This window comes from Gopherus flavomarginatus, chromosome 12 (assembly GCF_025201925.1).
Source record: "Gopherus flavomarginatus isolate rGopFla2 chromosome 12, rGopFla2.mat.asm, whole genome shotgun sequence".
Classification (NCBI taxonomy): Eukaryota; Metazoa; Chordata; order Testudines; family Testudinidae; genus Gopherus; species Gopherus flavomarginatus.
Genome location: NC_066628.1, coordinates 4,606,599 through 4,620,399, shown reverse-complemented (window position 1 = coordinate 4,620,399; position 13,801 = coordinate 4,606,599). Strand labels below are relative to the sequence as shown.

The following is a 13,801-nucleotide window of genomic DNA, read 5'->3' as shown; positions in this document are numbered from 1 at the left end:
AAGTCAATGGCACCATAATACTGATTCCAACAGATGGAGTCTGGATGGTATCTGAGGCCTCCAGAACTGAGATCTGTGGAAGTGAATGACCCGCATCTGATCCACGGCCTCTGCTGTGATGACGGTCCCTCTTCTTCCCAGGGCCTGCCTCTCTTCTCCAAACACTTCCTCTGCCACTCACTTAAGGGCAGAGAAAAGCAAACCAAGAACTTTGACATATTCCGACTACACTGTTGGATCTGGAGGCTCAAGGCTACACAATTGCATCCCCAACAGAGCCACCAAATATGCATCATCTTCCCGAGTCCTTCCCACCAGAGGTGGGCTCACCAATGCCCAGCACTGTCTATTAGCCAAGACGGGATCTTGGCTTTGCTCAGCACTGGAGGGGGAGCCTGCCCTGCGGCCCCGTGCTTCCAGGAGTCCCTGGTGTTCAACCCTGAGGGGTTGCCAGCACAACAGCTCTTGGTTCATTTGTGGTACTGAAGAAAGTGCTGGTGGTAATTTTGCACCATCACATGCAGATGACTTATGTACTATAGTGTAGAGCAGGGGTAGGCAACCTATGGCACGGGTGCCGAAGGCGGCACGTGAGCTGATTTTCAGTGGCACTCACACTGCCCAGGTCCTGGCCACCAGTCTGGGGGGCTCTGCATTTTAATTTATTTTTAAATGAAGCTTTTTAAACATTTTAAAAGCCTTATTTACTTTACATACAACAATAGTTTAGTTATATATTATAGACTTATAGAAAGAGACCTTCTAAAAACGTTAAAATATATTACTGGCACGCGAAACCTTAAATTAGAGTGAATAAATGAAGACTCAGCACACCACTTCTGAAAGTTTGCCAACCCCTGGTGTAGAGCCTGGACCAGAACTGGTTCCAAGCTTTAGCATTGAAACCTTTCACTAAGGAATCCAGGGGTTTCCCTTTATCTGAGGATGAGGGTTTGGCAGCCGAAGATGGCCTATCTCAGTCCTTCATGGAACCCACAGCATTTGCCCTGCTCCATGCCCAGCTCTGAAGAACCACTTGAGCTAAGGAGATCCCTGGCCTTTGGAAGATAAAACCTTGACAATCCTCACAATGCTCTGGACACCAACACTCCTTTAAACAAGCTTTTCTTATCTTTAAAAGTACTCACCATAGTCGGTCAGAGTGGCATCAAGTCAGATCATTGCTGCCCCACACTTCAGCCATCTTGTGATTCAGGGTGTGTTTTCACTGCAGAGCTAACTCGGGCTTTTACTCACTTGTTGCCCCAATCCCTGTCCCGGACACATACACAAAATTCTAACCTGAGTTTGGTGGTGCTTTAAACCCAGGCTAGTTGGCCCGTCTGGGGCTATAGGCAAAAGCCTAGGTGCTCGCTTCACTAGGTCTGGTAACCCATCTACTTTGCAGTGAGGATACAGGCTAAGCCCACTCCAATGCTGATAATCCTCCAACGGCTTCACACAATCCCTGTTGTATGCCCCGCAGGGAGGACAAGTGCTCCCACAACTCACTGGCAAAGAATCATAAAGCAGCTCACCTTCCTGCAGCACAAAGAACCATGGGATATGGCCCCAGAAGTCCCAGTGACTCACACAAGTGAGTGCCTCACCAGGACACAGTGACAGCTGTCCAGTGTGGCTGATCTCACCCAGTCTAGGCTAAACCAGGTGCTCAGACAGCAGTGCCAGTCACCTGAGTTAACTCTGCAGTGAAGACCTCCCCTATTATAAAATTAAAGGTACAAAGGGGCTTGAAGTCTGGTCAAACTAGACTGCAGGATTAAAGAGACACCCACAGAAAGGAAGGAAATGCAGTGATAAGGCCACATCCCTGATATAATCTCGTACCACAGTGAGGTCCTGAGGTTCCCAATGAGCATTAATTCTGAAAGAGTTCAACCACCCAAGGACCTCTTACCCATTGGTGGGAACATGAAGAGGCATCCTCAAACAATAATAACGATTTGTAAGACACTAATATATAAATAATCCATCAGTACAAATAGGAATCTCAGTATGACAATGTTTCCACCAAGAAAAAGAGAACTTCAAAGCAATAACAATCAAAGCAAATAGGGATCTCAGTATGACAGAGAATGCTTTGCTTTCACAGAAAAGAGAAAACTCACCCTTCAAAGCAGTAACCACAAACTTAGATAGTATGGGGATGGGTGCAACAGAAAACCGTAAAATATGATAAACCTTCCAGCAATCTCACACTAACACAGCATTCTTGAAAATCAATCCCAACCACAGACAGACTCCTTTCTGATCTCTGCTCATTAGAGGGAGGTATTCATGGCTTCAACCAGTCCTAATTTCACATTATGTTCCTACCTACTTACGGATAGGATATAGCAAACCTGTATCTCCACCTATTAAGCAACCCCTCTTTTTAAATTAATGCTAAAAACAGCACCATGAGGTCCTGGTCTGTGACTGGTGCGGCCACAATATAAATAACAAACAACAGCAAATATTTAGAACTAAACAACACTTAGTCTGTGCCTTCTCCACTTTGGGAAACCTGCAAAAGTTCAAGAAGTGAAGTGTCTGAAAAACTGGGCTTATAAAGTATCAGAGGGGTAGCCGTGTTAGTCTGGATCTGTAAAAGCAGCAAAGAGTCCTGTGGCACCTTACAGACTGACAGATGTATTGGAGCATGCTCCAATATGTCTGTTAGTCTATAAGGTGCCACAGGACTCTTTGCTGGGTTTATAAAGAAAACCGTTCTGCAGCCTCAACTACAGGTACCACCTTCCACGTAGCTGGAGTTGCGTAGCGTAGGTTACTTACCGTGGTAGTGTAGTCATAGCCTACGTTGAGTCTGAGAAGAGAGAAATATCCTAATCACTTGAACAGAGAACTGGGCTTGAACTGAGGTTTCAATCTGAGCAAGGAGAATTATGAAATGACACTTACATGATGAAAAATTGCTCACTGAGCCTGCCTCCATGCCTCTGGGGAATTTCCTGAAACGCCAGAAGCAGGAGATTAATAAACTTAACACCCAAAGCTTAACTGAGACAGTCTAGGGATGGAGCCATACATATACTTATGCACTGCATGTGCTTGACTTAATGTATGAACATCCCACTGAGTGGGACTACTCGTGCATAAAGCTAAGCGGGTGTTTTAAATGTTTGTAGGATCTGGGGCCAATGACTTAGGGTATTTTCACCTTTTCTTTCCTGCCAGCCCTACTAAAGGTTCCTCCCCTTGCTTACTGGGTGTATGTAAAGGGAACCCACCCAGGGTTAGAGCCTGTACAGCCTAGTGTTTGCAGTGCTTACAAGACCTGCCTCTGAGTTTGCCGTGCACAGAGCACGCAATCAGCCATCTAACAGGTGTAAAAATCAGTTCAAACTCAAATCCATTTGGCACCCGCTCAGATAGGACTGGATTAATGCAGGGGCTTTAAGGGCTGCAGCCCAGGCCCTAGGGCTAAGGAGGGCCCTGAAGGCCAGATACGGCCCACTGCTTCTTTTCATCCAGCCCACAGCAAATTTCTGCACCACGGGCCGAAAACCAGTCCCCAAGCCTCCCCCACCGTGGGCTGGAGCCGGAAGACTGACTCACCAATGTGTCCCTGCGGCCCTAGGCAAGGGGCATTCAGGGAATCCCCCTGCCCCCAGGGCCAGCTCTGCAGCTCCCATTGGCCAGGTACCGCAGCCCATGGGAGCTGCAGAGGCGGTGCCTGCGGATGGGCAGTATAGACCACATAGAGCAGCCTGGCCCCTCTGCCTAGTGGCTGGACATGCTGGCCACCTCAGGGAGCGGAGCAGCATGAAGCCAGTGCAGGCAGGAATCCTGCCTTAGCCCTGCTGTGCGGCTGACCAGGAGCCGCCTGAGGTAAGCGGCTCCTGGCTGGAGCCTGCAGCCCGCACACCCACCCCTTACTCCACCTGAGCCCCCCCTGCACCCAAACTCCCTCCCAGAGTCCCACATGCCAAACCTCCTGCTGCACCACAACCCCATCCCATCCGTGGCCCCACCCCCCAGCTGGAGCTGCACCCCCTCCCACACTCCAATCCCCAGCCCTGAGCCCACTCCAAATCCCCTACAGCCCCACAAAATCTAATAGCCCCAGGCCCACAGGAGAGTTAATCTGACCCTGCCCTCAGAGGCCCCATTTCACACTGGTGTGGGACAGCGAATCCATCCCAACCCCTTATACGCCTGTGACCTGAGGGGCACCCCACACACACTTGGTCTGTTAGTCTATAAAGTGCCACAGGAAAAACAACATCGCTTGCCTAAGTCATGCACACTTGGATGAGACCCTTTCATGGCCCATATTTTGCACTGTCCCACATTGTTTTGCACTTTTTCAAACTGAGACTATCAGAACTGGTTATGAAATGAACTGACTCATTCCAGCTTCTCCCCTCTGATTTACGACAGCTCACTGGGACTTCAACCTAAAAAAAACACCTGAGAAAATACTAACGTACAGAGATGTATTACAAAGGCTGGGGCAAGGAAGCGCCTGCAGAGTTTAGATAAGAGACAGACCGAGGTTTAGGTAACAGGGTATTACGGAGGCAGGGGAGTTGCAGGCAGGATCCAGATGAGATTTGCTGGGCTACGAGCACTGCAGCAGCAGCGGAGAGAAAGCTGGTAACTTTCTGACCATCTAGGAGAGGAACTGCCCCTGTGTCTTGTAGTGAAGAAGAGGAACGGGGGGGGATGGGGACTTAGAGACCTCCCCCTCCTCCTGCACTAAACCTGGGGGGCTTTGGGGGCTGCACCTCCCTCCTTTTATAGGGGCAGCTGTGCTGGGGCACCCCAATCCTCCCTCTTCCTGTGCTAATCCTGGGGGGCTTTGGGGGCTGCACTTCCCCCCTTTTATAGGGGCAGCTGTGCTGGGGCACCCCAATCCTCCCCTCTTCCTGTGCTAATCGGGGGGGGGCTTTGGGGGCTGCACTTCCCCTTTTATAGGGGCAGCTGTGCTGGGGCACCCCAATCCTCCCTCTTCCTGTGCTAATCGGGGGGGGCTTTGGGGGCTGCACTCCCCCCTTTTATAGGGGCAGCTGTGCTGGGGCACCCCAATCCTCCCCTCTTCCTGTGCTAATCCTGGGGGGCTTTGGGGGCTGCACTTCCCCCCTTTTATAGGGGCAGCTGTGCGGGGCACCCCAATCCTCCCCTCCTCTTGCACTGATGGGGGGGCTTAGGGGGGCACTTCCCCCTTTTATAGGGGCAGCTGGCTGGGGCACCCCAATCCTCCCCTCTTCCCGTGCTAATCGGGGGTGGGCTCTGGAGGGGTGCACCTTATTTCGGGGGGGGATGAAGCGGAGGAACCCTCGATCCCCTCCCACACTGATGGGAGGTGTCCTTAGGGTTTCATCCTCCGCTTTCTGAGTGAAGGCAGGGGCGGGGGGGCGTGCCTCGCAGATGGGGGGTGCTCTGAGGCGCTCATGTTCCGGGCAGGATGCCTGGGTCCCACCGCCACCTCCCCCCCTAGCTTCTGCCTTCGGGGCGCTGGGGGGGTGGGCTGCTGCGTGAACCAGCGCGGACCCGAAAGAGGATTCCCAGGCCCGGCCGATGCCAAAATGGCAGCGAAATTCCTACGAGGGACGTAGGGACAGAATACAGCAGCCAAGAAGCGGAATAACACTGGAATAGATTGCCTAGAAGTTGTGGAATCTCCATCTCTGGAGATATTTAAGAGTAGGTTAGATAAATGTCTATTAGGGATGGTCTAGACAGTATTTGGTCCTGCCATGAGGGCAGGGGACTGGACTCGATGACGTCTCGAGGTCCCTTCCAGTCCTAGAGTCTATGAGTCTATGAGTGCTGCCTGGCACTGCGGCTGCGCACTGCAGAGTGAGGCGGGGGGGGGCTGTACGGGGGGGGGGGTGCATAGGGGCAGGGCTGAGCTGGGTGGGGTAGGGTGACAGACAGCAAGTGTGAAAAATCAGGACAAGGGTGGGGGTAATAGGAGCCAATATAAGAAAAAGACCCCAAAATCGGGACTGTCCCTATAAAATCGGGACATCTGGTCACCCTAGGGTGGGGTGAGGTGTGGCTGGGTGACATGGAGAAGAGACAGTATCACCAACCCCAAGTGTCCAAAAATCAGCATCATCACAAGATTGGCATAAAACGAAGCAGTGATGTTTAAAAGTAATCCCGTCGGGTCTTTTTCCTAGCCTGGAGCTGCCCTCTCATCCCGTCTCGAGTTTTTCTCACCGAGCACGGGGGCTAGACACTTTGAGGGGGGTTTGTCTGTTTGTTTTAATGAAAGCTGAGACAATCACATATTTCAGTAGCTGGGGCAAGGAGAAAAATACCCAAATTCCTGCCCTGCTGCTGACAGCTCACATGGCCATGGTCAGGCAGCGGGAATGCTGTGATCACTGCCTAGCCCACTGGTCATAACTATCTCATTGGTACCTTGTGCTTCACCTCTTGCCTTGGCTTTAGGCTACGTCTACACTGCAGCTGGGAGGTGTGACTGCAGTTTGTGAAGCCGTACGAAGCTAGAATACTAGAGCTAGCTCCAGTAACGAGAGCCACATAGCCATGGTGGCAGGGACTGCACAAGCTCTGTTGGTCTCCTGCGTACGCGCACTCATGCTGCTAGCTCATGCCTCTGCCCCTGCCTTTCAGAGAGAGGACACGGAGATCGTTCTGGGGGGGAACTTCAAATGGAAGAGCGTCTTAATGGCAGTGAAAACGCAGAGGGAGGAGGAGAGAATTCTGTTCAGCAGCAACAGCAGCTGATGGAGCCTCTTAATTGTAATGGACACCTGGACAGAGGAGATGAACAGGTAACTTAGGACTTTGTGCAGAGAAATTTACCAGTATAATTATACCTTTATAGTTAAAAAAAATAATAATTGGAGATAAACCTATCTCCTAGAACTGGAAGGGCTTGAAAGGCCATTGAGTCCAGCCCCCTGCCTTCACTAGCAGGACCAAGTACTGATATTTCCCCCAGATTCCTAAATTGCCCCCTCAAGGATTGAATGCACAACCCTGGGTTTAGCAGGCCAATAGTCAAACCACTGAGCTAAGCCTCCCCCCTAAATCACAGACTGTCAAGGTTGGAAGGGGCCTCAGGCAGTCACCTAGTTTGACCCCGCTGCTTAAGGCAGGACTGATTCCCAACTAAATCCCCAAAGGGCCCCCTCAAGGGTTGAGCTCACAACCCTGGGTTTAGCAGGCCAATGCTCAAACCACTGAGCTATCCCTCCCCCTACTAGTATAACTTCCTGTGTGAACACACCTATTCTAGAATAAATGTATCTTCATGGGGAGCTAGCCCAGTATAACCATAGTGGTGTACCAGTAAATTCTCCCATGTGGACAAGCACCTTAAACCCTCACTCTCTAGGAAATGGTTAGCAGGAGACACAGAGGCTAAGGGCTTGGCCACATGGGAAAGTTATCCCCATATACGCTAAGTTGTGAATGTAAACAGATGTACCTACCCTGGTACAACCCCCATGTGGACTCTCTTATTCTGATCTGTGTGTATGCAACTCTCTAGTCCAGTTGTTCTCAACCTATTTACCATTGTGGGCTGCATCCCCTACTACCTGTATGGCCCTGGGATGTCACATGGGCTGCAGCTTGAAAACCACTTCTCTGGTCAGTGTGTGTTACAGGCCCCCTGTGCCAGATCCACAGAGGACTGGAATCCGTTCCTGCCTCCGCTATGCTTCCAGCGCTGGAGGGCTGTGGTTTGATTCCTGGTGTAATTGGCAAGATGGGGTTATCACCTGTAGAAAAAGCTTATGGTACCTTGATACCTGTATAAATGTGTTCACACTAGGGAGGCTGTAGTGCCGTCGTTAAAGGAGTATAAATGTTGTAGTTAATGCCTTAGCTCCCAAGAGAAACAGCGTCCTGCACCCTATCCCAGATCTCTGATAATAGAACAAATTGCTACTTTATTGTTCTTTATATTACCACAGCACCTAGAGGTCCTGCTGAGATCAGGACCCCTGCCTGTTCTGGTAATGGTCATTGCCCAGCATGCGTACAGGGAGATTTTGTATTTCCTGACACCACCTGGCACAGAGTACACGTACCGAGAGCTCTGGGTTGAAAGAACCCCGGGGAACACATGGACCTGGAGAACTTTGTGATTTAGATACAGAGACCTGGGAGTAAACAACTCAAAAAGCTAGGGCCTTGCTCCAGTGCTGTGGGTTGAGAGTAGGGAATGTGCTTCCCTAGAGAAACTGTGGGGACTTGTGGTTAAGGCACTGGATTAAAACTAAAGAGAATTGGGTTCAATTCATCTCTCTGACTTCCTTTGTAACCTTGGGCAAGTCACATATTTCTATGCCTCAGTTCCTCAACTGTAAAATGGGGAAAGTAAACCTTCCTTTGTGTGTCTTGTCTATTTAGATTGTAAGCCCTTTAGGGCAGGGACTGTTTCTCGCTGTGTCTGTGCAGCGCCCGGCACAATGGGGCCCTGATCTCAGCTACGGTAGGGACTGTCACTGTGCGTCTGTGCACGCCCAGCACAATGGGGCCCTGATCTCAGCTGGGGCAGGAACTGTCTCTCGCTGTGTGTCTGTGCAGTGCCCGGCACAACGGGGCCTGATCTCAGCTGGGGCAGGGACTGTCACTGTGTGTCTATGCAGCACCCGGCACAATGGGGCCCTGATCTCAGCTGGGGCAGGAACTGTCTCTCCCTGTGTGTCTGTGGAGTGCCTGGCACAACGGGCCCTGATCTCAGCTGGGCAGGGACTGTCTCTCGCTGTGTGTCTGTGCAGCGCCCGGCACAACCAGGCCCTGATCTCAGCTGGGGCAGGGACTGTCTCTCGCTGTGTGTCTGTGCAGCACCTGGCACAACCAGGCCCTGATCTCAGCTGGGGCAGGGACTGTCTCTCGCTGTGTGTCTGTGCAGCGCCCGGCACAACCGGGCCCTGATATCAGTTGGAGTCTCTAGATGTTACTGGAAATCAACCACTGTTGTTTGCAATGTACTTGTAGCCGTGTTGGTCCCAGGACATTACAGAGACAAGCCAGGGGAGGTGATATCTTTTATTGAACCAACTTCTGTTGCTGAGAGAGACAAGCTTTTGAGCTTACACAGAATTGAAGAAGGTGTCTGTGTCGCTTGAATGCTGTCTCTTTCACCAGCAGAAATGGCTCCAATAAAAGCTGTTACCTCACACTCCTTGTCTCACTGGAAATCAAATCATTTCTGTTATTATTTAGATACCACCGCTCCCTCAAGAGCACTAATGGTTTTTCTCTCCCTATTTTAGGTTATTCATGTAACTGCAAGTTCATGAAACGTGCTTTTGTAGCTGGAATCATCTTAGTTTTGATCATTATCATCATTGTTCTGGCTGGTGAGTTCCCAGCCCTCAGTCTCTGTGCTTCGTGTTTTGCCTTGGAGCCATCGCAGTCACATATTCGCACCTCTCCAGCCTCCAACTTCCGGTCCTTCCTCTTACTACTTCATCACTGGCTCTTTAGATCAGCTCTTTAGTATTACCCATGGGGCACCATCCCTGTCCCTCCTCTACTGCAGTGAAAGGGTTGCATTTCATTGAAGGTTTTCAGCTAGTTTTACTGTGTAGCCCCCTTTTTCTGCCACACCAGGGGAGAAAAGAAATCTCCCCTTTTTCATTCTCTCCACCTTTTGTATAGACAGTTCCAGGAGCCTGTCAGAGGTTGGTCTCAGCCAGGACGCACCGCCTTGAAAAGTCAAGTGAGCGAAAGTGCGGCTGACTCTGATTCCCCTCTGTTTGTATTGATGGTACAGTCGACTGTCGGTCGTGCCAGCTCATTTGAGTCTCCGAGGTTGTGCTGAAGGCAGGCTCTGTAAAGTGGAACAGCCAGTTACCATTTCTGAGGGGCTTTCATGGGAGGGAGGATGGTCCAAGGATTAAGGCGCTGGCTTTGGGTGCCAAAACTTCCTGTGCGCCCTTTCCTGTCCGGGGATGGGGCACCTACGGAAAAAAAGAGTGGGTGCTCAGAACCTATCAGCAGCCCCACAAATTGATGCCCACCCCCACCCCCAGTGCCTCTACCTGTCAGCGGGCCCCGACGATCAGCTGTTCCCCCCCAGCACCTCCCCCAATCAGCTGTTCAGTGGCATGTAGGAGGTGCTGGGGGAGGGGGCAGGAAGAGACTGGGCCGGAAAAGGAGGGGTGGGGGCTTGGGAGAGGGGTGAAGTGGGGGCGGGGCCTGGGGCAGAGCGAGGGTCGAGCACCTTCCCCCCTCCCCCCCTGGAAATGCAGGAAGTCGGTGCCTATGGTAGACAGGGGGGCAGAGATTTACCATAAACAGGGTCTGGAATCGCTGTGACAATCAGTAACATGAAATGGCATCAAGGTGTCATGGGGCAACTGGTCCCTTTAAGGGGGGATGGGGCCAGCCCCACCAGTGCCATAGTTAATTAGTTGCTTCCTAGCCTGAGGGAGGGAGACTAAGGAGGGTCAAGTAAGAGCTTAATCACCTGGGCCTTATAAAGGGACTGAGAGCGGGAACACAGGGACCAGGCAGGCTCCCTTGGAAGGCCTTGAGGAAGCGTCTGTAAGGAAAAGGGCTGGGAATTGGGTGTAGGGGGTGAGCTGATGGGAAGTCCTGAGGTTCAGCAGGACATCTTCGTTTGTTTGGGACTTCTTAGTTTGGACCCTTGGCAACCTGGAAGGGCATACGTTTGTCGTGGACTTGAACGGAGGGTGACGCTACATCTGCAGCACAGAGCAGTGGCTGGGAAGCTGAGGAGACCAACCTTGGAGGGGGAAACTGAGGCCCAGAGGAGCAGCAGCTGCACTATCCTTGGTTGAATGGGGGTCTCTGGTTCTGAGAACATTTATTGCCTCTTACCCCCCTCCTATACAGAGAGGGAGAGAATCTTTGACCCTGTTTGACTTTCTCATTTTCACTAGTTAACCCACCTTTGGCTCGTTCTGATCCTCCGGCCGCTGCCCGCTGCTGCCCGGACGGCTGGGTCGGGTACGGAAGGAAATGCTACTACTTCTCCGAGGCTGAAGGGGACTGGAACAACAGCCAGAGCAACTGCTCCTCCTTCAGTGCCTCCCTGGCTGAGATCGACACCCCTCAGGAAATGGTGAGAGACCCTTTCAGACTTTAGAGCAGTGGTCCCCAAACTTTTGAGGGTTGTGCCCCCGCCCCTTACTTCTGATCGTGCTCTCCTCTCACCACCCCCAGAGGTGGAGGTTCGTAGAGGTGAGTTTGATCTCCCCCATAGCTCCCCAGCCCAGCTCCTAGCTGCTAGTCCCGGGTGGGCTGGGGAGGGACAGGACTTGCTTTTCCCCTACACAGCTGCTTGCAGACAAGAGTTGACGGGGGAGATCAGACCTATCTCTGGGTGCCTCCCCCGGCTGCAGGGCACTCCAGCAGCACAGGGGAGATCAGATCCACCTCCAGCTCTGGCAACCTCTTAGGGCTGCAGGAAGCCCTGGAGCTTCCACCCACGCCTGGAGGAGGTACCCAGAGGGAATCTGATCTCCCCTGAGAGCCTCTGTGCAAGGGAGGAATAAGTCCTGTCCCTCCCCATCCCGGAGACTAGCAGCTAGAGATGGGGACACGGTAGTAGCCCCCAGCTTAGGTGCCCCCGGCCCTGCCCTTCCCCCACATAGCTAGATTTCACAGGGGAGGTCTGATTTCACAGTCCGTGATGTGTTTTTCACAGCCGTGATTTTGGTAAGGCCCCAGCCGTAACCTTAATGAGGAGGCTTTGCTGTCACTGGCAGCTAGAACAGCGCTGCAGACTGCACTAGGCCCCATCAGCAGCACAGAGAGACTCGCATGCAGGTCGTGGTGAATAATATCTTTCACTTCCGCTTTTGGAAAGGCTTTCATTAAGCGCCATAAAGACCTCTCTGAGCACTGGATCGGCCTCCGGAGGGAACCGGGCCAGGTCTGGAAATGGACCAACGGCACCGAATTCAATCACTGGTGAGTTCTCTTTCTTGTTAATGGGTGGGAGAGGGGGCTATCAGGGAAATTGGCTTAGCCACAAATGTGACTCCCAGCTGATGGGGCTGAGGCCAGGGATCACAAGAGAGGATCCGGTGATTTGCAGGCTTAGTTTAAAGGCCAGCAACTGCTCCGCTGAGAACTGCAGGGAGCAGGTAGGTGCTTGCTGGAGGCAGGGCCTGGTTTAGTTCTTTGCTTGATGTTGAACTGTTTTGAGTAGTAAAACATATCCCTGAGGAAATGGAGAGAACTGCTGTTGTGATAGCTCTGAGACAAGCCTTAATAGCATAGCTCAGCTGATTACAGCTGGGCTTAACCCAACCCTACTTAAGGGTATGGCTACACTTGCCGCTGTACAGTGCTGGGAGTTAAACCTGTCTTCGTACAGCCGAGTAGGAAAAGCGCTGCAGTCTGTCCACACTGACAGCTGCTAGTGCCCTGTCGTGGCCACATTTGCAGCGTCTGCAGCGGCATTGAGAGTGGTGCATTATGGGCAGCTATCCCAGCGTTCAAGCTGCAAGGTGCTTTTCAAAAGAGGGGGGTGGAGTGTGACAGGGAGCGTGGGGGAGAGAGAGAGAGTGGATTTTTGGAGCTGACTCTGTGTCAGCAGCTGCCTTGCAAGTTCCGACCCATTTGCTGAAAGCAAATAGCCCTCTTTGGTTTTTTCCTCACAGACCAGATAAGCAGCCACTCCAAAATGGACCTCCACCCCCTCCCTCCCCCTCTCCTCAAGCAAACACTAGCTGTGGGCATTCCAAAGGGAGCTCCCTGCCTCTGCTCCTTCACAGCAAACAGTAGCTAGGTTTGTTTTTTAGATAAGCAGCTCCCGGAGCCTGGAGTTGACAACAAAACAAACAGAGGCATCACGACAAAACAAAGAGTTATCTTTACTTAAAAGCATTATGGGAAGGTTCCAGAGGTCAGTCACAGCGTAGTAAGATTAGTCCCTGTTTATACTGGCACCCCAGCGCTGCAGCAGCAGCTATACTCTTTATTCGTCTCGTCGAGGTGGACTACAGACAGCGCTGTATCCAGGGAGATATAGCGCTGTATGTGCCTTGCCAGTGTGGACAGGGAGTGAGTTACAGCGCTGTAAAGCACCACCAGCGCTGTAACTCTCAGGGGTAGCCAAGGCCTAGGCTGTTTTCAACATCCACACGTAACTGTTTTGCTGCTGACCATTTTAACAGAAGCCATCAAGATAGCAGACTTCCCATCGCCACTGGATGAAGTCCCAGATCCTGGGGACAGATAGTTGCTATCAAGGGTTGCTGGCGCTGTAAAAGAAAAATTCAACCCCCTTCCCCAAATGTAGTCCTCTCCTTCATGTCCCCAAAATGGGGAGAGACAAAGGTGATGCACCCCCTCCCGGTGACAAACGTTTCAGCTGCTTGCTGGGTCCCAAACCCAGTATTTTCCTACATGAGAAAAGCCCCAGCTGTCCCTACCCTAGCTGCTTCCCAGTTTCCCTTGGCAACTTCTGTGATGCAGTTATGTTTGGAACTTTGCACCAAAATTGTGCATCACAGTGAAATTTAAAAATTGGAGAGCAGCGTTGAATGTGAACCATAACCAGGGATGTTGGACTAACTGGACTATACAAAAGTGAAAGGGGACGGTGTACATAACGTAGAGGCCCTAGCCGCTTGTTTTCTGTCTGCTGTGCTGCATAGAATACGAAGCCTTGACTTTAATTCTGTGGTGCTTGCAATGCAGGTTCAAAGTCAGAGCACAGGGTGAGTGCGCGTATCTGAACGATGAAGCCGTTACCTCTTCTTGGTGCGACACGGTGCGATACTGGATCTGCAGCAAGCCTGCCGGACTTACGCTGAGAGAGGAGAATGGAGCGCAGGGGCAAGCGGAGATGTCAGAGCTCAGCTGA

At 51.7% G+C, this 13,801-nt stretch overlaps 1 protein-coding gene across 1 annotated transcript; it reads left to right on the top strand.

Moving 5' to 3' along the window:
* Positions 1-4,539: 4,539 nt before the first annotated feature.
* Positions 4,540-13,801, top strand: LOC127032356 (C-type lectin domain family 2 member D-like). Its single transcript, XM_050919569.1, has 7 exons — positions 4,540-4,620; positions 6,613-6,773; position 7,140; positions 9,231-9,317; positions 10,866-11,047; positions 11,795-11,898; positions 13,636-13,801. Exons 2-7 carry the CDS (start codon positions 6,651-6,653, stop codon positions 13,799-13,801), a joined length of 663 nt encoding a protein of 220 aa, XP_050775526.1. The 5' UTR covers positions 4,540-4,620; positions 6,613-6,650.

What these genes read in the sequence shown, in the direction of transcription:
- LOC127032356 (XM_050919569.1), top strand. Translation starts at nt 6,651, where the DNA reads ATGGAAGAGCGTCTTAATGGCAGTGAAAACGCAGAGGGAGGAGGAGAG. An exon ending in TATCATCATTGTTCTGGCTG is followed by an intron (nt 9,318 to 10,865) that starts GTGAGTTCCCAG and finishes CATTTTCACTAG; the next exon opens with TTAACCCACCTTTGGCTCGT. An exon ending in TCGACACCCCTCAGGAAATG is followed by an intron (nt 11,048 to 11,794) that starts GTGAGAGACCCT and finishes GCTTTTGGAAAG; the next exon opens with GCTTTCATTAAGCGCCATAA.